Raw genomic sequence first — 26375 nt, 5'->3', positions numbered from 1 at the left:
TAAAACTTGATTGATTGGAGAAGTATCTTCCACATCGAAAAATGAAACCCAGAAGCTTGTACGATTTTCTTGTGATGAAGTCGACGTGTTCGTTAAATGATAATTTATCATCAATGATGACTCCCAGATCGGTTATCGAGCGAACCCGTTCAACAATTTTACCACACAGCATAAATGGAAACTGAACTTTGGTTGAACTATGAGTGAAAGATAGGACAGCGCATTTCTTATGGTTGATATACATGTGGTTTGATTCACACCACCGTTCCACTAGATCGAGGTCACTCTGCAGAAGTAGGCAGTCACTTTCTTTGACGATCGGGCGAAAAGCTTTGAGGTCATCAGCAAAACCGAGGCCGGAACCAGCTGAAAGAGATGAAAGCAGGTCGTTGATGAAAATTATGAATAGAAGTGGACCCAATATTGATCCTTGCGGAACGCCTGAGGTTGGAAAGAATTGGTTTGAAGTAGAACGACCAATCACTACCATCTGCGAGCGATCACTTAAGTATGAAGAAAACCATTCGACTAGGTTCATGTTGATTCCAAGTCCTTTAAGCTTGCCAATAAGACGACCATGGTCAACTTTGTCGAACGCTTTGGTGAAGTCGGTGTAGATTGAGTCAACTTGACCACCATCCACAATTTCGTTGGCCAAGAACGATACATACTCCATGAGGTTCGTTTGAGTAGATCTTTTGGAAACAAATCCGTGCTGAGAAAGGTGTATTTTGTGCTTGATTTGGTCGAACAACATAGTAAACACAAGTCTTTCGAAAACTGTAGATACCGCACACAGTATAGTAATTGGTCTGTAATTTGAGATGTCCGTTTTGTCACCATCCTTGAAGATCGGCGAGACGAAGCTTACTTTCCATTTAGATGGGAATTTTCTGTCAGCCAAAGATCTGTTGAACAAGATGCTGAGCGGTAGACCTAACGACATCGATAGGTTTATAAAGAACATCATGGGGATGTAGTCTGGGCTGCTGACTTTATGTACATTGAAACTCTTTAGCGCATCTTGAACTTGACTTTCCGACAGTGTAAACTTTGGTAACGTATGCTCATCGAATGCGTGCTGAAATGGATCATAAATTGGCGCATGGAGTTGAAAATTGTTAATTGCAGGATTAAAAACCGAATTAAAATAATTAGCAAAAAGAGTACAAACGGAATTACGATCGTTGGCAACTTCATCTCCAAGCTTCATGTCATTCGGCAATGAATTGGTCTTTCGAAGTGACTTCGTAAATGCAAAAAAACATTTACTATTAGATTTAATCTTGTGCTCACAGTCCTTCACGTATTCGTCAAAACAATTCAAGATACCAACCTTTACTGCTCCTCGCAAACGACGATACTCAACAGAAGCCTCTAAAACTGCCTCAACATCAACCGGATTCGCTTTCTCCAGCTTATTAAGCTTTTTCTTCGTCCGAGCTTTTTTATTTATCAGGGAAATCAGCTGATGTGAGTAGTAGTTCGGATACTCTCTCACGGAACATCTACATTTAGGAATGGACTTAACATATGGATCTAAGACAGCGTAAAACTTCTCAACAGCGAGGTCAATTTCCAACCCATGAAGCTCCTTAACCCAGTCAATCTTAGCAAGTTCTTCGTTTAGCTTAGCATAATCTGCGCGATAAAAATTTGTCCTAGCAGGGCGATCTTCTATCAAGAACTTAAAAGGAGACAAAGATAGACAGACTTTAAGTGCAGGATGGTGTGGATCTTCCACAACTAATGGATCAGCGGATCGGACGAGCTTGACTTGCTTTGGATCAAGATTAGAAACAAGTAGATCCAGTGATCTACGATTGAAATTTTCAACAGCATTGAACTGGTTCAGGCCACAAAAGGAAAGCAAGTCGACTAACGCATTGGGAATCGCACTTCTCACATGAGCCGGTTCACAACGCCCGTCCGCCTTAAGAGTCCACATTACCGTATCGCTCAAATTGTAATCGCCTGTAAGCACAAACGAGTCATTTGGGCCGCACGACATAATCACTTCACTAATCCGTTCAAAATGCTTCATATAATCAGGCAGCTTACTGTTTAACTCGATATACCGGACATTAAAAAAAGTCTTATCCCCATTCGTGTGCTCAACCGAGACCCAGACGTCTTCTTTTCCAAGCTCAAAATTATGCATACGCTTTGAGACTAATTCCTTTTTCACAGCTATAAGACACCCTCCCTTCCTGTTGAGACCTGTCAAAGACGAATTACGATCGCACCTATATATCACATAACGATCATCAAAAACTTCCGCACTCGCAAAATCGTCGTTCAGTCCGGTCTCACAGAGGAGAATGACATCGAAGGAGTTCTTAGCAACTCCCAATCTCATTTCTTTAGTCTTTGTCCTCAAGCCATTGACATTCTGATAATACACAGTAAAATAATCTGACATTCCGCTCAAAAAACCTGTAACAGAAATGTGAATAAAACAATGAAAATTAGTCTCACTCAAACGAGATTAAATCAAACAAATCTGCGGTTCGATAGGAAAAAATTAAAAATTGATTGGTCTTACATACGGTCTTACGTTTGTTTTTCCTATCGAAACCATCAAATGAAAATAACTTGGAATTACATAAAAGAAGATTAGTCAATTCGCAGGTCTTACGATTCAGATCACAAATTTTTGCACTGGTCTTTACCAAACGAAATCAAACCGAAAAATCTGCGGTTCCAATAGGAAAAAATTAAATTTCATTGATCTTACATACGGTCTTACGTTTGCTTTTCCTATTGAAGCCTTCAGATAAAAACAGCTCGGAATAGGTTTGTTCCAAGTAACTGTAAACACGAACTTTGACAACCCGAACAACGACAATTTCATCCATAGCAACGTCGCTTACGTGATATTTCATACAAATCGACCAACGTCGCCTACGCGATTTACACAGAGGTATTATTGAGGTTATGGTTATATGGATGAAATTTGACAATTCATATGGCCTTGGAACAAACCTATTACAGTACTGTTAGTGAAAAAGATTGAAACAGTTCGACAAAAGCGTCGACACCAAATACGCAATTGGATTTTCCGTGCCAAATTAATGGACTATGTCGTAAACTCCGATTGATCGATGTTGTACAGCCTTAGAACAACACTTTTATTGCAAATTAGCAGCCAAAAATGTCAATTAAAATCCATTAAATTAGGTAAATCGAGGATCCAACAACAAAATCAAACTTCACGAAATGACAGTTCAGTTCAAACAGTGATCTATCTATAAGGACAGGTTAGCCTCCCTTTCGCGATCCAATCTCCTTTTACCGTTCTTCCTTAGATTCATTTTTAACCGTATTACCGAAAGTATATTAGACGCAATTGTAATACATTGTTGGACGCAAATCAATCCTTAAACGAACGGAAATACTTATAAATGTAAGCTAATCGCTTTCGAGAGAAAAGAGCAGTGGATATTTTCGCTAGCCGTTTAAGAACACCAGCCACTCCGCACTGACAAAAAAGTTTTCAGATTATTAGCTGTGACAGATAATCTTTCCCCAGTTAATGTAATTTCTCATACGAAAACAACATTACCTGTCACAGATAATGTGATTTTTATATGAAAAATTACATTACCTGGGGACTGTGGACAGAACTGTCAACTTTTTTCTCAGTGCGCATCAATTTACTTTCCACAAATTTGTAGTTGACATATTCAACTTGTTGCACTTCAAGACACAGATTCTCCTGTTTATTGTGGTAAGATCACTTCGCTAAACTTTCAACTTTTGTGACACTTGTAATTTTTATGAGAACGAAAAATTGTCGACAAGTTAGATTTATTTTTAAAAGAAGTGTCCCAGAAGTTTACAATTTCGCAAAGTGACCTGTAAAGAATGGAACAAAAAATCAATTAACCTGTCACATACGGCTATTCATCTGTTATCGATAACGACGACAAAAATAATGACAAGCTCGGTGTAATATGGTCCTTTATATGGTAAAATGCATGTTAAAAGAATTGAAGTACAAGATTTGAAATCATCCGATTAAAAATCTTTTGATCGATGGAAGTAATAGATTATGGATTTGAGCACTATTTCACAGGACTCTCAATGATTGACGTTGTCGGCAAGTCGGTCACTTCTGTCACTTCATCGAACAATATTTTCATGGACAATGTGATCGAAAATTTAATTTCCTAACAAATGATTTTGATTTTTAAATTTCATATCTCAAAAGACCGACTCGAAGGCAGTGCCATCGCTGATTTTTGCGGTAGTGACGATAACAATTTCCACAATCTATAGACCCGATAATAATACTGGTCATATGCCTGCCGTCTGTAACAGGTTAACAATTAAACTAAATCCCCTGTCAACGGAAAAAAATCCTTCTAATATATATTACACAATGAAAGTGTAAAACAGGTATGGCCTATCACCCGCCCGGAGGACATAAAATTTTGATTTCCGCCATGAAACGCACTCATTTTCATATTATTTTGACACAAATTGTGAGTGCGTTTAAGATGAATTCGGTCAAAATATACTGAAGATATTGGCAAAAACACCACGTTCACTGTACGGCCGAGCAGCCGGATATGAGCTCACTCCAAGGGACCTAGCTCACGCTCCGGTCAACCAAATTTCATAAACTTTTTTTCCCTGATTGGTACGTTCAATACCTATCTAATAAAGCAACAGTGGTCGAAATTAGCAGAGAGTATAAAACAAAAAATATTATAAATCTGTCATAAATAAAGCAAACATTTGGAATGCGAGACTTTGGCTTTCAACGTTTTATAACATAATTCATATTTGTCACGACATAACTGGATCAAACTTAATTGAAAATAAAATAAATTAATATTACATTCACCGATAAAGAAGAAACTTTTTACTGGGAAATCAGAACTTTTTTATCGGGAAATCAAGCTTAATTTTAAGGATACCGGGAAACTCGGGAAATCTGATTTTGGATACCGAAAAAAACATTATTTGCACTCGCGGCCCATACCCTAGTGAAAAACGCAAGTGGTAAGAGTTCAAAATACAGTCTTACGGTCTTGAATCTAAATGTCTTTTGAGACGCGAGAGTACGTTTTACGAGCATTTAGGACCCTAATTATAGCCCGGGTAGCGTGAACGAATTCCTAACATTGTTTGTGTGCCACATTTTATGGCACCTTTGTTATAGGTACAACTGCCTGACGTGTTATTTCCCGTATGAAATTTAACGAAAAGGGAGACCTACATAATTAATATTATAACGAATATCATCGTTTGGAAAATAATTAATTTAAACGTCGAATTTCATCGTTTGGAAAATAATTAATTTAAACGTCGAATTTCATCGTTTGGAAAATAATTAATTTAAACGTCGAATTTCATCGTTTGGAAAATAATTAATTTAAACGTCGAATTTCATCATTTGGAAAATAATTAATTTAAACGTCGAATTTCATCGTTTGGAAAATAATTAATTTAAACGTCGAATTTCATCGTTTGGAAAATAATTAATTTAAACGTTGAATTTCATCATTTGGAAAATAATTAATTTAAACGTCGAATTTCATCGTTTGGAAAATAATTAATTTAAACGTCGAATTTCATCATTTGGAAAATAATTAATTTAAACGTCGAATTTCATCATTTGGAAAATAATTAATTTAAACGACGGATTTCATCGTTTGGAACATAATTAATTTAAACGTCGAATTTCATCATTTGGAAAATAATTAATTTAAACGTCGAATTTCATCATTTGGAAAATAATTCATTTAAACGTTGAATTTCATCATTTGGAAAATAATTAATTTAAACGTCGAATTTCATCGTTTGGAAAATAATTAATTTAAACGTCGAATTTCATCATTTGGAAAATAATTAATTTAAACGTCGAATTTCATCGTTTGGAAAATAATTAATTTAAACGTCGAATTTCATCATTTGGAAAATAATTAATTTAAACGTCGAATTTCATCATTTGGAAAATAATTAATTTAAACGTCGAATTTCATCGTTTGGAAAATAATTAATTTAAACGTCGAATTTCATCGTTTGGAAAATAATTAATTTAAACGTCGAATTTCATCGTTTGGAAAATAATTAATTTAAACGTCGAATTTCATCGTTTGGAAAATAATTAATTTAAACGTCGAATTTCATCGTTTGGAAAATAATTAATTTAAACGTCGAATTTCATCGTTTGGAAAATAATTAATTTAAACGTCGAATTTCATCATTTGGAAAATAATTAATTTAAACGTCGAATTTCATCGTTTGGAAAATAATTAATTTAAACGTCGAATTTCATCGTTTGGAAAATAATTAATTTAAACGTCGAATTTCATCATTTGGAAAATAATTAATTTAAACGTCGAATTTCATCGTTTGGAAAATAATTAATTTAAACGTCGAATTTCATCGTTTGGAAAATAATTAATTTAAACGTTGAATTTCATCATTTGGAAAATAATTAATTTAAACGTCGAATTTCATCGTTTGGAAAATAATTAATTTAAACGTCGAATTTCATCATTTGGAAAATAATTAATTTAAACGACGGATTTCATCGTTTGGAACATAATTAATTTAAACGTCGAATTTCATCATTTGGAAAATAATTAATTTAAACGTCGAATTTCATCATTTGGAAAATAATTCATTTAAACGTTGAATTTCATCATTTGGAAAATAATTAATTTAAACGTCGAATTTCATCGTTTGGAAAATAATTAATTTAAACGTCGAATTCCATCGTTTGGAAAATAATTAATTTAAACGTCGAATTTCATCATTTGGAAAATAATTAATTTAAACGTCGAATTTAGAGGTGTGCGCCGATCTTAAAATAGTCGGCGGCGGTGCGCCGACTGGTAAGGGATCGGCGGCGGCGCACCGAAAGAAATTTATAGTCGGCGGCGGTGCGCCGATCGGCGCGCCGATAAATTTACAAAAAATCTAAACTTTCGAAAATAATGCAAAAACATTTGAAAAAGCGTGCGCAATCCTTTTTCCGAACACTGAATTCTTACTATCTTGCGATCTGAAGTATCAACTACTTATACAAGGGGAATCAACTGAGACGTATCTCACCTTTTATATTTTGAATGTACAATTACTGACCTATTATCTTAAAAACATCTAATTTAATGAATCCAAGAATGATTAGTGAGTTTGCGTAAATGACACATAAGCTATAAGTCAACTTATAAGTTGGAAATTTTAAGTCACATCGTCATACTAGATGTTTTGCAGGTTTCTTATTTCTAACTTATAATTTATGTCATTTACGCAAACTCACTACTATTATCTTTCGATTTATGCAATAACCGTTCCCGTTGCCTTTAGTCCATCTTCGATGTAGGAGTGAGATCGTAGTAGAAAGTTTTCGCAAATAAGAGAATTAGATAAACTTAAATTTATAAGTAATAAGTGTATAGACTACGGTGTTACTGCCAGCTACAATGTGCAGATGGCACCAGCTTGTTCATCACAGATGACACGTCAAATATAAACCAACGTCACGCTGAATTCACGACCCATTCATTCGGAAATTTCTATTGAACAAATCGTCGATCACGCAGCGAGCCGTACTTAATAGTTCTTTCGTATCGAATCATAGCCGGAGAATTCCGTCTGTAAAGTAGATTATGTGTCACATAGTTGTCAAAGTGTAGTCAACCACAATATGTAAGTTTTCATAGTTTAGCTGTGTACTGTGTACATAACCTAATTTCGTGGAATTCAGAATTTGTAGCTTTACATCAAGTACATCACTACAATAAATCGTTTCGTATCATGACCGCTCGATTGCTTACTCAATTCCTCTGATTACATCCCGATTAGCAAGACACAAAATCGACAGTCCCTTCCCCGTGGAATCAACATACGGTAATAAGGTTTTATTTCCCAAATTTTGTACATAAAGCAGCTAAAAATTGAAAATAAAGATATCCGTGTCTCGTCTTTTGACGAAAAAACTTGAAACCGGAAAGATTTTCCACTTTATAAATTCCTGAAGCATGTGATTTGCGCCATTTTCCACCCAAATTCTACATAAGGTCTTGAGTTTGCCACTTTACAATTACAGTAGTATTCACCCAGTTTTGACTGATGCACTGAATTTTGTTCTCTTTCTTCTTCCTCTTATCTGCATCAACAGGCAATAAGAGAAACGTCGTCTGCCGTATGCCGCGCTCCATTCCATTGCACAGGAGATAGAGTAACGTACCCAAGGGTTCACGTTAAGTGAGGATACAGAAAAGACAAATGTTGTTTCGACCTCGGGTATCGATGGCGGTCCCAGGCCAGCGTGATCTGACCATCCTCAGTTGTATGTTTTAACAAAAAACTCCTTTCTACGCATATAGAAACATAGCAGCATATAGAAACCTGACTTATAAATTAAGAAAGATAAACATTTGCTAAAACCTTGTACTCAGGCGCACACTTTTGTATAGATTTTTCAATTTAAGTTTATATTGCCGCCCATTAAAATGGCTGAAAGCACTAAACGTATAAAATTTCGGCGCGACGAAAATACAATCGGCGGCGGCGGTGGCGTGAGCTATAATTTTTCGGCGGCGGCGCGCCGAAAATTTAGCAAAAAATCGGCGGCGCGCCGGCGTAAAATCGGCGGTGCACACCTCTAGTCGAATTTCATCATTTGGAAAATAATTAATTTAAACGTTGAATTTCATAATTTGGAAATAATTAATTTAAACGTCGAATTTCATCATTTGGAAAATAATTAATTTAAACGTCGAATTCATCGTTTGGAAAATAATTAATTTAAACGTCGAATTTCATCGTTTGGAAAATAATTAATTTAAACGTCGAATTTCATCGTTTGGAAAATAATTAATTTAAACGTCGAATTTCATCGTTTGGAAAATAATTAATTTAAACGTCGAATTTCATCGTTTGGAAAATAATTAATTTAAACGTCGAATTTCATCGTTTGGAAAATAATTAATTTAAACATTGAATTTCATCATTTGGAAAATAATTAATTTAAACGTTGAATTTCATCATTTGGAAAATAATTAATTTAAACGTCTAATTTCATAGTTTGAAAAATAATTAATTTAAACGTCGAATTTCATCGTTTGGAAAATAATTAATTTAAACGTCGAATTTCATCGTTTGGAAAATAATTAATTTAAACGTCGAATTTCATCGTGTGGAAAATAATTAATTTAAACGTCGAATTTCATCGTTTGGAAAATAATTAATTTAAACGTTGAATTTCATCGTTTGGAAAATAATTAATTTAAACGTCGAATTTCATCGTTTGGAAAATAATTAATTTAAACATTGAATTTCATCATTTGGAAAATAATTAATTTAAACGTTGAATTTCATCATTTGGAAAATAATTAATTTAAACGTCGAATTTCATCGTTTGGAAAATAATTAATTTAGACGTTGAATTTCATCATTTGGAAAATAATTAATTTAAACGTCGAATTTCATCGTTTGGAAAATAATTAATTTAAACGTCGAATTTCATCGTTTGGAAAATAATTAATTTAAACATTGAATTTCATCATTTGGAAAATAATTAATTTAAACGTTGAATTTCATCATTTGGAAAATAATTAATTTAAACGTCGAATTTCATCGTTTGGAAAATAATTAATTTAAACGTCGAATTTCATCATTTGGAAAATAATTAATTTAAACGTTGAATTTCATCATTTGGAAAATAATTAATTTAAACGTCGAATTTCATCGTTTGGAAAATAATTAATTTAAACGTCGAATTTCATCGTTTGGAAAATAATTAATTTAAACATTGAATTTCATCATTTGGAAAATAATTAATTTAAACGTTGAATTTCATCATTTGGAAAATAATTAATTTAAACGTCGAATTTCATCGTTTGGAAAATAATTAATTTAAACGTCGAATTTCATCATTTGGAAAATAATTAATTTAAACGTTGAATTTCATCATTTGGAAAATAATTAATTTAAACGTCGAATTTCATCGTTTGGAAAATAATTAATTTAAACATTGAATTTCATCATTTGGAAAATAATTAATTTAAACGTTGAATTTCATCATTTGGAAAATAATTAATTTAAACGTTGAATTTCATCATTTGGAAAATAATTAATTTAAACGTTGAATTTCATCATTTGGAAAATAATTAATTTAAACGTCGAATTTCATCGTTTGGAAAATAATTAATTTAAACGTCGAATTTCATCGTTTGGAAAATAATTAATTTAAACATTGAATTTCATCATTTGGAAAATAATTAATTTAAACGTTGAATTTCATCATTTGGAAAATAATTAATTTAAACGTCGAATTTCATCGTTTGGAAAATAATTAATTTAAACGTCGAATTTCATCATTTGGAAAATAATTAATTTAAACGTTGAATTTTATCATTTGGAAAATAATTAATTTAAACGTCGAATTTCATCGTTTGGAAAATAATTAATTTAAACATTGAATTTCATCATTTGGAAAATAATTAATTTAAACGTTGAATTTCATCATTTGGAAAATAATTAATTTAAACGTTGAATTTCATCATTTGGAAAATAATTAATTTAAACGTTGAATTTCATCATTTGGAAAATAATTAATTTAAACGTCGAATTTCATCGTTTGGAAAATAATTAATTTAAACGTCGAATTTCATCGTTTGGAAAATAATTAATTTAAACATTGAATTTCATCATTTGGAAAATAATTAATTTAAACGTTGAATTTCATCATTTGGAAAATAATTAATTTAAACGTCGAATTTCATCGTTTGGAAAATAATTAATTTAAACGTTGAATTTCATCATTTGGAAAATAATTAATTTAAACGTCGAATTTCATCGTTTGGAAAATAATTAATTTAAACGTCGAATTTCATCGTTTGGAAAATAATTAATTTAAACATTGAATTTCATCATTTGGAAAATAATTAATTTAAACGTTGAATTTCATCATTTGGAAAATAATTAATTTAAACGTCGAATTTCATCGTTTGGAAAATAATTAATTTAAACGTCGAATTTCATCGTTTGGAAAATAATTAATTTAAACATTGAATTTCATCATTTGGAAAATAATTAATTTAAACGTCGAATTTCATCGTTTGGAAAATAATTAATTTAAACGTTGAATTTCATCATTTGGAAAATAATTAATTTAAACGTCGAATTTCATCGTTTGGAAAATAATTAATTTAAACGTCGAATTTCATCGTTTGGAAAATAATTAATTTAAACGTTGAATTTCATCATTTGGAAAATAATTAATTTAAACGTCGAATTTCATCGTTTGGAAAATAATTAATTTAAACGTCGAATTTCATCGTTTGGAAAATAATTAATTTAAACATTGAATTTCATCATTTGGAAAATAATTAATTTAAACGTTGAATTTCATCATTTGGAAAATAATTAATTTAAACGTTGAATTTCATCATTTGGAAAATAATTAATTTAAACGTTGAATTTCATCATTTGGAAAATAATTAATTTAAACGTCGAATTTCATCGTTTGAAAAATAATTAATTTAAACATTGAATTTCATCATTTGGAAAATAATTAATTTAAACATTGAATTTCATCATTTGGAAAATAATTAATTTAAACGTTGAATTTCATCATTTGGAAAATAATTAATTTAAACATTGAATTTCATCGTTTGGAAAATAATTAATTTAAACATTGAATTTCATCATTTGGAAAATAATTAATTTAAACATTGAATTTCATCGTTTGGAAAATAATTAATTTAAACATTGAATTTCATCATTTGGAAAATAATTAATTTAAACGTTGAATTTCATCATTTGGAAAATAATTAATTTAAACATTGAATTTCATCATTTGGAAAATAATTAATTTAAACGTTGAATTTCATCATTTGGAAAATAATTAATTTAAACGTTGAATTTCATCATTTGGAAAATAATTAATTTAAACGTCGAATTTCATCGTTTGGAAAATAATTAATTTAAACGTCGAATTTCATCATTTGGAAAATAATTAATTTAAACGTTGAATTTTATCATTTGGAAAATAATTAATTTAAACGTCGAATTTCATCGTTTGGAAAATAATTAATTTAAACATTGAATTTCATCATTTGGAAAATAATTAATTTAAACGTTGAATTTCATCATTTGGAAAATAATTAATTTAAACGTTGAATTTCATCATTTGGAAAATAATTAATTTAAACGTTGAATTTCATCATTTGGAAAATAATTAATTTAAACGTCGAATTTCATCGTTTGGAAAATAATTAATTTAAACGTCGAATTTCATCATTTGGAAAATAATTAATTTAAACGTTGAATTTCATCATTTGGAAAATAATTACATTTGGAAAACGTTGAATTTCATCATTTGGAAAATAATTAATTTAAACGTCGAATTTCATCATTTGGAAAATAATTAATTTAAACGTTGAATTTCATCATTTGGAAAATAATTAATTTAAACGTTGAATTTCATCATTTGGAAAATAATTAATTTAAACATTGAATTTCATCATTTGGAAAATAATTAATTTAAACGTTGAATTTCATCATTTGGAAAATAATTAATTTAAACATTGAATTTCATCATTTGGAAAATAATTAATTTAAACGTTGAATTTCATCATTTGGAAAATAATTAATTTAAACGTTGAATTTCATCATTTGGAAAATAATTAATTTAAACATTGAATTTCATCATTTGGAAAATAATTAATTTAAACGTTGAATTTCATCATTTGGAAAATAATTAATTTAAACGTCGAATTTCATCGTTTGGAAAATAATTAATTTAAACATTGAATTTCATCATTTGGAAAATAATTAATTTAAACGTTGAATTTCATCATTTGGAAAATAATTAATTTAAACGTCGAATTTCATCGTTTGGAAAATAATTAATTTAAACATTGAATTTCATCATTTGGAAAATAATTAATTTAAACGTTGAATTTCATCATTTGGAAAATAATTAATTTAAACGTTGAATTTCATCATTTGGAAAATAATTAATTTAAACATTGAATTTCATCATTTGGAAAATAATTAATTTAAACGTTGAATTTCATCATTTGGAAAATAATTAATTTAAACATTGAATTTCATCATTTGGAAAATAATTAATTTAAACATTGAATTTCATCATTTGGAAAATAATTAATTTAAACGTTGAATTTCATCATTTGGAAAATAATTAATTTAAACATTGAATTTCATCGTTTGGAAAATAATTAATTTAAACATTGAATTTCATCATTTGGAAAATAATTAATTTAAACATTGAATTTCATCGTTTGGAAAATAATTAATTTAAACGTCGAATTTCATCGTTTGGAAAATAATTAATTTAAACATTGAATTTCATCATTTGGAAAATAATTAATTTAAACGTTGAATTTCATCATTTGGAAAATAATTAATTTAAACGTTGAATTTCATCATTTGGAAAATAATTAATTTAAACGTCTAATTTCATAGTTTGAAAAATAATTAATTTAAACGTCGAATTTCATCGTTTGGAAAATAATTAATTTAAACATTGAATTTCATCATTTGGAAAATAATTAATTTAAACGTCGAATTTCATCGTTTGGAAAATAATTAATTTAAACGTTGAATTTCATCATTTGGAAAATAATTAATTTAAACGTCGAATTTCATCGTTTGGAAAATAATTAATTTAAACGTCGAATTTCATCGTTTGGAAAATAATTAATTTAAACGTTGAATTTCATCATTTGGAAAATAATTAATTTAAACGTCGAATTTCATCGTTTGGAAAATAATTAATTTAAACGTCGAATTTCATCGTTTGGAAAATAATTAATTTAAACATTGAATTTCATCATTTGGAAAATAATTAATTTAAACGTTGAATTTCATCATTTGGAAAATAATTAATTTAAACGTTGAATTTCATCATTTGGAAAATAATTAATTTAAACGTTGAATTTCATCATTTGGAAAATAATTAATTTAAACGTCGAATTTCATCGTTTGAAAAATAATTAATTTAAACATTGAATTTCATCATTTGGAAAATAATTAATTTAAACATTGAATTTCATCATTTGGAAAATAATTAATTTAAACGTTGAATTTCATCATTTGGAAAATAATTAATTTAAACATTGAATTTCATCGTTTGGAAAATAATTAATTTAAACATTGAATTTAAACGTCGAATTTCATCATTTGGAAAATAATTAATTTAAACGTTGAATTTCATCATTTGGAAAATAATTAATTTAAACGTCGAATTTCATCATTTGGAAAATAATTAATTTAAACGTCTAATTTCATAGTTTGAAAAATAATTAATTTAAACGTCGAATTTCATCGTTTGGAAAATAATTAATTTAAACGTCGAATTTCATCGTTTGGAAAATAATTAATTTAAACGTTGAATTTCATCATTTGGAAAATAATTAATTTAAACGTCGAATTTCATCGTTTGGAAAATAATTAATTTAAACGTCGAATTTCATCGTTTGGAAAATAATTAATTTAAACGTTGAATTTCATCATTTGGAAAAAAATTAATTTAAACGTCGAATTTCATCATTTGGAAAATAATTAATTTAAACGTCTAATTTCATAGTTTGAAAAATAATTAATTTAAACGTCGAATTTCATCGTTTGGAAAATAATTAATTTAAACGTCGAATTTCATCGTTTGGAAAATAATTAATTTAAACATTGAATTTCATCATTTGGAAAATAATTAACTGAGTAACCAGCGGAGGGGCCCATCTGCTGGTTCAAATCCCGTTCCTGGTAATTTTTTTAAAAATTAATTCTACAAGAAAACGTTGTCATTTTATGCTAACAGGATATTATTGTATCTAATTTTGGTTCGATTTTGCCGTGGTGTCAATCCGTTTTTTAGTGAGTTTCTTTGTGGCAATTAGTGGTGTTGTTGTGGTTGTTGCACAAGACATATATTGGTTTGTTCTTCTTCAATAGACCGCTAATGAGTCGAGAGCTCTTTTTCGTGAAGCAATAACTAAATGTCTGCTGATGTGAGCGGTTAGCAAAGTGAAGGATTAATAGTCGCTTGTATAATGTGATATTGCATAAATTACTCCGTACCGAAATTAGAGCTTCTTTAGATATATATACCGACCTACAAGCAAAAACTGCTTCCAGGCCCATACCTGGTTCACATCATGGGCTCTAACTCATGAGTCGGTCATCTAATTTCCATGAACTTTTTTTTGTCGATTGTTAATACCTTTCATTTTACGCATCATTAACAACTTGTTAATTAACGTTCAAAAATGTTATCAATGGACACTTTTCAACAAACATATTTTTGAAGGGTAATATTAAATCAGCCGTACGATAAATAAATCCATATCTTCGGTCACCTCCTCGACTTAGCTTTCAAATGAATTTTCTGTCACCTGACTTATGTCTTTATTATCACGTGCAGTATTTTTGGCGAATTATAATAAAAATAATATTTCATTGATTCAAGCCTATTTGAAACGGAGTTAAACAATGAAATTTCATTTTTAGTTTAATTCGCTAATCTGACACATCCTGTTTCTGGATTTAACGATTTTAAAATGGAAATAACACTCTTGAAGCCTCACCGTTATAAAATCGCAAGTGCTTCCAATTCGACGACGAAAATATTGGTAAAATGAAATACTTTTCATTTCATTTATTTATTTCAGTTATCAAAATTACAAATAGAAAAACATCTGCGTAGCTCCAGTGCGACGAAGTCAATTCGAAAGAGCTACGAAAAAATACAAATACCAATCGGTCGTTTACCATCCTTTACAAATTATCGCTAGGGGAAGTCAGCGAAACTATTTTCAAAAATCTAACGCAATATCACCAGTCTTATAATTTCCTTTTATGCCACTCAGCTGACAAAAATTTGCAGACTTCTGTGGCATAAAACGTTATATGCAACTCAATGCAAAGTATTTTATTAGCTCACGATGTGTATTATGACACACGGTCGGCGCCTCGTGTCATAATTACACATCTAGAGCCTAATAAAGTACTTTGCACTCGATGTGTTAAATTTACATTTCAAAAAGCTCAAAACGGTTACGATAGCTTGACCGATGACGATTGAAATATTTCTAACAGATTCACTAAAAGTATCTGGACACAAGCTCTCTAAAATATCTAGTCAAAATTCCGAACCGCATACGAATGCTAACCGAAAACCCAACTACACATAGATCTGAGTGGTTTATGAGACAGCAGCCTCTTTCAATTAAATGTCACAAAAAGAAGGAAAATATCCGTTAATTAAATAATTAATGATAGATTTGTATACGAACATTATTTTTCCTCTTCTTCGAGTAAGGTTAATTAGTGTCACGTTTTATGCTAAAGAAAAACTAAGCGAGACGTTACCGAAAACCATAAAAAAAACTACTAACAATAATTTCGCCGAAAATTATTCTCATTTCCTTTCACAAAACGATATTCGGATTTTTTTTTCATTTTATTTTTATTTTTACTAATTTTTTTAATGTGACATGTGCATAAGCTGGCGTGTCTGTTCCGTCGGTTTCACCACATTTACATTGTATCGTAAAAGAGCTTGAACCCTTAATCTAACATAGCTAACACACACTATATTGGTATTGTGCAATGAACTTAATTTTTGGTTTCCCTTTCAAGTTATTCAAAAGGAACACCAAGATCGGGAAAATCGATGAATATCAGATACCACAGACCTCACAGAGCAAAAAAAAAAAAACGGTGTTACAGACACACACACTCTTTATATCCGATCAATTGATACACAATAGTGCACATAAATTACAAAATGTCTATCTCACTTTAAATTCATATTATTCCAGCCAATTCAGAATTGTGAAAACACATGTTTGTCATCAGGATATACAATATTTATTTGAAATAAATTTGAAAAAAAAAAAAATGAAAAGAAAACATGATCTCCCAATAAAACATCAAAAACAAATGAGGGAAATCTGTTTGATCTTGGCACTGTGTACCGCCGAAGATGTCAAAGGTTCATATAATATTCGAGAATAAAAAAAGAAACTTTTTTTTCTGGTGTGTAAGTCAAGTAGCTTCAACATTGGAAGTGTTCGTTGATATAACTTGTCAAACGTGTGCTGTTGATTGGTTTGAGTATTTATTTGTTATTAAATTTAATTAGCTCGCAACCTTTTAGAGGCGCACAACTATTTCACATATTTCACCGATAAATATATTCTACTACTTCAAAAGATCAACCGCTGTTTTTGTCGGTGCAATAAATATTATCATTGTTACATGTTCACAAAATATATGACGCTCGATGGGTTAAATTACCAATTACCCGATATAACACTTAACTGAGAATTATAGGACCTTTTTTTGGTATCAAAAACGACGATAGTTAATCGCATCTAATAAGTAAAGGATACTGGAGATCACAATAAACATTTCGTATTTCATGTTAGGACCATATCTTTTATGTATTTTTTTTTCGAAATTTCCTCTCTAGGTTTGATTACTCGTAGTTACAAAGAGGCAACTGTGCGTGTATTTTAGCCATTTTTCGGTTAATCAAGAATTTCCTTGAAAAATCTATCCGTTAGATCAGCAAAGTTAAATTAACTTCATAAGCTTTCTACGACATACTTTAACTACACATCATAGCAATCACATATAGTCCTGATCAAGGCAGCTGTCTTGTCCTGACTCAAATTTCTCTTTTGTTTTACTGTCAAAGTTGATAGGAAAACCAAAGAAATATTTAAATTAGGTTTATTTTACGTCGTTGCTTTTATCTATCGTATGAAATATTAGTTTTACCAATGCGGGCAAGAAAATAATCATTTCTTCATGAATCGCGCTATGATGAACAAATGTCTATTTCATATGTGCGGTATGATTAACCTTATTTTCTTCACTAAAAAGACAATGAGACAGTGACGCTTTGTCTGATGTTCAGACTAAATTTAGATCCTCCAAATAAATTTCTAAAAATCCAAAACTGAATTCTAGATTTTTAGATATTTATTTGGAGGCATTTCACGACTATTTAAGTAAAGTCCAGGGTGCCGAAAGTTGGCAAGCCGCAATTAATTTCAATGTGTTAATTGTTTGATATTACATTAATACATAAAAAGATCTCGCACACAATAGATCTTCATCATGGAATACATTTACACATGATTTGTTCCGTTTGTGTTACAAGAGGAAGCATTGTTCGTTCCTGGACTCATGATTATGATCACTAAAAGCGAGTAGCATAACTTTAGGGTAATTTTTGATCACAATCAGACTTTTACGTCGTTCGTTGAACTCGAATTTATGACTTGCAACGCAATTTATCTGAGGTTTCGTTTACATGGGATGATAGTGAGTGTGTCCAGCTACAACACCCCACAGTCGGTTTCGCGGATAAGTTCTGTTGCAGGCCAACAGCACAGTGCGAAAGTTGACCATACTTTCATTGTTTGCTCCTGAACGTTTGCTCTCTACACTACGCAATGAATCTAACAATCTAACTTGTCATCTTACCTTGAGCAACTGTTCCATCAGTTCTGGTTTTGTTTTTGGTTGCTTCAGTCCGAATGTTTTACATAGCAATTGTAGTGTAGATGCTTTTCAGTCGTTGTTGCCGATATCTAATGCTTTATCAATTGATCTTTCATTCCGTAAGCTGGCAGCACACACTTCTTCACAATGCTTTGAATGTATGTGTACGGTTGGTCTGAGGTCAAAGACGGCAGTTCTTCCGGTGAAATCATTATGAGATGGACTGTTATTCAATATTTTCTTCAGATTTACGTAGAACACAGTTTTACTGTCAACGACGAAATTTGCGATTTATTTCTGCAGTTGGTAATCGTGGAATTTCTCTAGATGAATCCGACTAACAACTTATAGAGTGAGGGCTGTTTATGGACATTTCACATTCTTAATTTCAAGAGGACACATTTTATTAAAACACAAAACGAAAGTTGCAAAAAAAAAATGAAAAAAAATTTTGCTGCTGAAACGTATGTTCGTGAAGTTCTAAAAACTGTCATAACTGTCACTCACTATACGTATACACCTATAATGTATAACATGCAATCATATATGATGCAATCACTGTCCAATAATTATATATGTGGGCAAGGAGGCAGAAAATTAAAATTATTTGACGAATACCAATGAATTTATCGTTGTCAATGTTTTTGTTGCTGTTGTTGTTTTGTGATGGCATCTCTGCAGACCGATGAATATTTTAATGGAAAATGTAATTTAGTTTATTTATAATTGTTCCGAAAGTCTATCCTCTCTAAAAACCGACATTAAGTAGATACTTAAATAAAATCAAAGAAAATTCACTTATTTTTGGCAATAAGAAATCCACATGAAAATTGCATTCTCCATTTGCAATCTGCATCCATAACGTAATGAATATTACGACGTTGACAACCTAGCTAAGGCTCATAAAAACTAAAAACAGTTTTCTTTCTGAATGCGACGAAATGTATAACTCAAAATTTAAGATAAATATAATTTGGTCGATTAACGATGCATTTCGACCGCCTTTTTGATTAAATGCATTTTATCGGTGTTGAATGAGATGACAGAACGTGTACACAATTATAATTATTATGACAACATCTATATGTGTTGTACATAGTATGTACACTCAGTGTACACTTTAGCATATAGTATACATAGTGTGAAGCTACGGTTTTGAGATGGTGGTTGCGATAAGGTTGATCGCTGGAAGCTATTTTCAACAATAAAAAGAGAAAAAGAACTTGACATGGTTTTAGATCACCTATTTGGTGAAGATCAACCTGAGTTTTACAAATTCCCAGTTGATGTGAATTAAAAAAAAGAAAATTTCAAAAAGTTTCATTTCTTCCATCTTAATCCACTTCTTGTGGTACTAAACTTTTCCTTAAATTTGATTGATTTCCTTCACCAAAATCGAAACACAAATCGACCAGTTATCAATGCAGAAAATCAATCCTCTAACCAGATTAAAGTGGAAAGTGTTAAGAATAAACCTTTTATATTGATTTAGTTGTCGTTCAGGACAATCTTACTACAATCATAATTGTGTTACAGAGGCATTTGTTCTGTTGCAGGAATTCGATAAAAACAAATTTATTATTTCTAAGCAATTCGTCTTTCACTGTAGAACGTCTATGATCCGGGATCTGAATACTTCCAACAGGTTATGGGCCCAGCGATGAAATAGTAATTTGGCAAAGTAAAGTTTTCGACGGCAAACGGAGAAACGAAATACATTTTCTTGAAAAAAAAAAGTTTATTGGCTGTCGTTATGGTATCAGCATCAATTAAAAGAAAACGTGGAGCGTTCACACGCACATTAAACTAATTGGTGACAGTTAAAGATCTAAACGGAATACAGAATTTAAAGCAGCGATTGCAACACCGATTTTTGTCGTTAAATAGAGTAAGAGACGATGGAAAAAAGAAATCAGCTACATATGAATTGGTAAGAAGTCCTTCTCTAATAGATATAGATTATCCAACAGTAATAAATAGGATAAGACGTTAAAGACTCGTTTTGGTAATGAAAGCGTTCATGTAAACGTGGCAGTAAAGATTCCGGTGTGGATGACACATCAAGAAACAAAATTGATGACGGGATCCGGATTCTCATCTCATTTCATCAGTGTGATACTCACTTAGAATTAGTTCGGGTTAATATATAAATTGACGAGTTCACTTTATATATTCATCTGGTTGTCGTTTAGGACAATCATAATACAATCATAGTTGTGTCTTCCACAACAAAGGCTTCAAAAGTTTCAACTGAGGTGAGAAAATAGGAATTTTCTCGCCTACATCGTGAAAAAATTAAAGAAGGTCCAGCCGTTCTAAAACTTATCCCCAGCTAACCATGGAAGCCAATCACACTGAAACTTTGAGATATTATACAAACACTGTCTCACACGGTCTGGATTCGTCCATGCATTTTTTCCATAAATTATGTGCAGCCGAATTCCGCCTGTATATTTGACAGTACATAGGTGTGGAGCTCACTGAACCAGCTATTATTCGCATGGCAATGTTTAGTTGAATGTCAATTTTGCTTGTGTGATGTTGTACCATACTGGCGATGCATATTCTGTGGCTGACTACACCAACGAGAGAGTTGCTCTTCTCAGAACGTCGCCGTTTGCTCTTCAGTGAGCACCAGCAAACTTTAATATCAAATTGTTTCGCACTTTCCTCGGTCGGCTACTTTTGTTGTTAAGGAACACTCTGAAGATGCATAGCGTTTACAAGAGAGCCGAGCTTTATACTGGAAATTAAGCTATAGAACTGACGAAGTCGAAGATTCGAAGATTTTCATAGATTGATTTCAGAAATCTTTTACTTCATTTGTTTTCAACGTGCTTTTTGCTATATAAGACCTCATTGGTCAAACCTTGTCGTTTATTATTGCTGTCGTTGTCGATAACAGATGACAGCCGTCTGTAACAGGTTAATCGCTTCTCTTCGGAGTCTTTTTTAAAAAATCGGTGCCCGTATGTGTTTCGGAAAACGAATACTGGCTGCGTTCACTATTTTGTGGTTCAAATCGAATCCAGTGGCTCTGATCTGTTTGCCGAACAATTTTTAATTTAGAATAACGTTTGGCGTCGTTTAAAAATACACTTTTACAAATATCGCGACCCATTGGCTCGCTAAAAGTTAGTTCGGTCACTTCAATATTGGAAGTTTATTTGTTTTGATTTTATTCCGTTTCCTTTTACCGATACAACAAATGCGAAATGTCTGGTAGAGGTTTATACGACCCATTGAAAATCGAATCAGCTACGCCAAATAAATTTAATATTTTTCTTATCTTTGTAAACCAAAGTGCAATAACCCTAAAAAAAAGGTAGTTCGAAAAATACTGCCAGCCAGTGATGCTAATGTTGTATTACCTCTGTTGTTACGTTGAGATCCAATTAATACAAGTGTTTAACAACAAACGTTTCCATTTCCAACCAATTATAAAATCAGTGAGTCATATAGCACCGCTGCATCAACATTACAGAATAAATCAAACTGCTCTCGTAGTGGTGCACCATTTGTTTCGCACGTTGTTTATTCAATTAAAGGGATTCGATGTGATTGAAGTTTATTGGTAAGCATAACAATAAATACGAAATCATTCTCATTGTGTTTCATTGCACTATGCCTACAATACTCATGCGTGCATTAACCGATTTGACATAATATTCGATTCTTCGCGCCTTGAAATAATAACGACAGGTACTTTTAATGTAATGTGCATATGAAAATAGGTATGGATTCGTTTAATTCACTGATTTCGCTGCCACAATGAAAAAAATCGTTACTGGCAGTTGTCTGTGTTTCATTCAGATTAAGTTTTGTGTCTTGTGGGAAACGAGATGTTGGTATGGATGTATAGAATGCTAAAATCCATTCATATTATATCCTTCCACAGACGGCAAGTGTATTAGCGGTTTCACTATCGGATCTACTATTTCCTTTGTTCGAAGTATTTTCAACAGATTGATTTTAAATCTCTTATTTCACTTGGTTAGAACAAGCTATTTGCTATTAAATACCGCATTAATCAGAGTTTTTCGTTTTTTCGTTGGAGTCATTATCGATAGCAGATGACAGAAATCCATAACATAATCGTTTCATTGGATTTGGAAACGCGCACATGTACATTTAGTGAATCTTGTACTTTCGTGCAAGTACATTTTATGTGGATTAGTGTGGGTTGAACAAAGAGAAACAACAATCGAATCATGTAAATGTGTCTCACCTACTGCATTACGATATTACAAGGTATGCCTGCCACACGGTGCGCCTTAACCAACTTTAAATGAAAGTTCCGCATAACATTTTGTTTTTAATATAAATTAAAAAGAAGGAGGTCCACTGACTATAAAACCAGTAATATTATCGAAAACGGCTGGGAGAATTTTTAGTTGGTCGACATGAGTCGAATTTCCTATGAGGAATTTTATAAACGCGAAATCGCAACTATTTTTGAACTTCCAAATATTATTTTTTTCTTTAAACTTGTACTTTACGTTAATGCTTCGCTTCATACATAAGCTGTAAAACGACACCAAAAATATTTAAAATAAATCGAGCAAATTTAGGATTACAGCAATGATTTGGAGTTGATGTGACGCTACTCGAATATTCTGCGAAATCGAATTATTTTCTGCAAGAGGAAATCAAGCGATCTGTTCTCGCTTGTCTTCTTCTTCATAAGTTTGCCCAACTTCTTGAGGAAAATTTGTGTTTCAGGACCAACGGCGCCAAAAGTTTCGAATGCGAGTGGAGTGAACTCGCAGTGTTGCTTTAGGTCCAGGTAATTGTTGTGCTTCACTCGCTCTGCTTGGTCTGCCGCGGATCCACATTGAACTGATGTCAAGCTCAAATACGATGAAGCGGTAGTATTCACCACGGTAACGTCCCAAATTAAGGATCTACCACGGCTCCAAGCGTAGCATGTTAAACCGTCTGGTCATTTGCCATCACGACGTGAGAAACCATAAGGTTCAAGGTTGGTGGGAAAACCCGCTGAACTGAAGGCCATTGAAAATATTTTGTTAATTTCGGCATGCTGAGCGTATTTATCCTTCGTCTTGTTACAAGTTAGCTCGTGGTAACCCTTGGGATCGACCACTTCGAAGCCCAGACGAAGCGCGACTGGGTCGTTCATACAATATTTTGTTGTATGCAACACGTTACGAAAAGTGGTAGTTTTTGTCACTAAGTGTTATTTTATAAAACATCACATCTAGTGACAAAAACTACCACTTTTCGCAACAAGTTGCATAAATTACTATTTTGCGCCCAAATGTAGGCTACAAATTTGCTAAGTGAATATTCCTCTTAACAAGCCGTACTCGCATGTTACGTATTTATTTCAATTATTTATTTTAAGATATCACAGAACACGCTACGAAATCAATGTTCCATTTCCCTTTTACACATATGATATTGCAATTTGCCTTTTTTTGTAAACAAGAGACCTCAAGGTATTGTTTAGTAATACGTACACAACACGAACCTCGTCTGAAACAAAGTATATGTTTATTGAGCTGTGGTGCACCACAATCAAGAAATACATTTCGATTTGCTTCATGGTAAATTAATATGTTAAAATTCAATCCATGAATGATTATCACTGATTGATGCAGAGTTGCTTGCTTTGTAGTTAAATTTTAATATATTTTTTTTAGTGGCACAGCTAATGTTTGTATAACGATCTTAATAAAATTCTTTGTTGGAAAGTAATTTATTGCTCACTCTTTTCGATTGCAAATAAATTTTAATAGCCGGTCGCCGTAAACTCTAATCGATAAAATGGGGATGGAAAATGAGTTTTCTATTTCATTTAATATTTACTTAATCAGGGGGCTTTATTTTCTTGAATTTTCACACATTTTTCTTAATTTTTCTTTTATTTGCTCAAAAAAATTTGTTTTAGAAAATTAAGGAAAATATTGGAAAGTTCGAAAGAATGGAAATTGTGCGCAAATTCGGGGAATCTCACTCTCTTCAAATACTTTGTAATACAACGCATAACTCTCTTCTATAAACACTTTGTAAAAGGAAGCATCACTCTCCTCCACAAACACTTTAAAAAAGGAAGCATCACTCTCCTTTACAAACACTAAAACACTTTGTAAAGGGGAGCATCACTCTACTCTGTAAACACTTTGTAAAAAGAAACATCAATCTCTTCCACAAAAACTTTGTAAAAGGAAGCAACACTCTCTTCTACAAACACTTTGTATAATTAATCATCATCTCTCAGCACAATTCATCCAAGAAAATGCAATTTCCAACTTTCTTCCAGAGTTAAACGGATTTGAACACGGGACCTCTCCATTATGAGTCGAGAGCTCTAGCGCCACAGCCACGGGCCTGCTTCGAAATGCTTTGTCTATTTTTCTCGCCTGTGCCGTGAGAAGAGCTTTCCAGTCTAGTGAAAAAGTGCGAATAGTCAAATAAAGACTAATCGCACTTTGTGCAAATAGCCTTTTCGTTGGGGAAATTTTAGGAAAATTTGAAAAATGTTTTACCAAAAATGGTCCCTGTGGGGTTCAAACTATGAAAGAGTGAAATGTAAGAAAATCCAAGGCACCAAGGTCACCAAAATCACACAAAGACGAGACTGTCGTTTACTAGTCGCCCTAGAGAGGATCACTTTATCAATATATTCAATATGCTTAAACATTGCGACAACAACACTTTCAACGACATTTTAACTCGGAAGTGGTCACCACTTAAAAATTATGATTTTTAATAGCAAATCCGAACCGGTCAATTTCAAAATCAGTCTAAAACCATCGTCTACTTTGGATCATCGATTTGGGTTCGTCCACGGGCGTCTCTGGCTTTTTCTTTGCGTATTTCGTAGCTTCAGCATAAGGTGGTGGTGGATCATTCGATGACGTTCCCTGATGCGTTTTCGCTGGTTGTTGATTGCCAAAACCAGTTGTGTTTTGAGAATTATCATTTGCCGCCGATTGTTCGATATTATAAACTGCGGCCTGATGTGTTGTATCGAATGGGTTACCTGCTACAAAGTCTTGGGCAGTGAATCCATTGTTATAATTTTGTGTTATCTGTTGGGCGCGTTGCAGTTGTCTTTTTCTCAATATATTCCAGCGTACTACAGCCAAAACGAGGATCGGTATTGCAACGGCAGGATAAATGATCGTATACCAATTTATTCCACCTTCACTCATTTTGATAGCTGCAACAAAGAGTTCGGTTTAAGAAAACTTAATGATTTTCTGAAACTTAAAAGCTTACAGTTGTTATGGTTATTGTTAAAGATTGATGGATCCTGCACAATAGCAGGAATATTGGAATATTCAGTCACCACAGCTGGTCGTAGTTGTTATTAGTGAAGCTAGAACTTGCAAATTTTCTTCAGCAATAAAGATTGGTGTGGCCTATCAGTCCGAATTAACTTTCGAATTGGTTTATTTTTACAAATCGATTAATCTGAGTCGCATGTAGCTTATCTAATTGATAACGAAGTAGATTTTTTTTGGTTAACAATGGATTGCAATATTCGACGAACATATATATATATATGTACACAATCTAATCGTGCAGAGTCATGAGGGAAAACATTCAGAAAAATAATTTCGAACAAAAAGTTTTCTCATCACGCTTTTCATTAGTTGTTAATCGTCTCACTTCTACGTATCTGATAGGGTGGAAGATAATGATTAAAGTTTTAAAATTCGACTGTTCTGAGCAAAATGGTTGTCACTTCCCTTTCCTAGAAAAATTTGGAAATTTTTTCTAAAACAAACGTTCTGTCTATTGAGAATGAGAAATCAGATCAATGAATTTTCTAACGTCCCCCACCCGCAGCATTTTTATGCTGCGAACTTGTTCAATTACGGAATCATGCCCGCACGTTAATA

General features: G+C 31.9%; 1 protein-coding gene across 2 annotated transcripts; it reads right to left on the bottom strand.

The window, feature by feature from the left end:
• Window positions 1-25123: 25123 nt before the first annotated feature.
• Window positions 25124-25936, bottom strand: LOC119069518. Of its 2 annotated transcripts, none has more exons than XM_037173597.1 (2): window positions 25752-25936; window positions 25124-25705 (listed from the first exon to the last, which is right to left on the bottom strand). In XM_037173597.1, the coding sequence occupies exon 2, from the start codon at window positions 25680-25682 to the stop codon at window positions 25272-25274; it is 411 nt and encodes a 136-aa protein (XP_037029492.1). In that variant the 5' UTR covers window positions 25683-25705; window positions 25752-25936; the 3' UTR covers window positions 25124-25271. The 2 variants fall into 2 exon arrangements, with proteins under 2 accessions (XP_037029492.1, XP_037029491.1); XM_037173596.1 differs by having other exon boundaries at window positions 25124-25690; window positions 25750-25933.
• Window positions 25937-26375: the final 439 nt, after the last annotated feature.

Source organism: Bradysia coprophila (genome assembly GCF_014529535.1).
Source record: "Bradysia coprophila strain Holo2 chromosome X unlocalized genomic scaffold, BU_Bcop_v1 contig_35, whole genome shotgun sequence".
Taxonomy (NCBI): domain Eukaryota; kingdom Metazoa; phylum Arthropoda; class Insecta; order Diptera; family Sciaridae; genus Bradysia; species Bradysia coprophila.
Note: the sequence above shows the minus strand (reverse complement) of the source record. Positions and strands in the feature narration are given on the sequence as shown.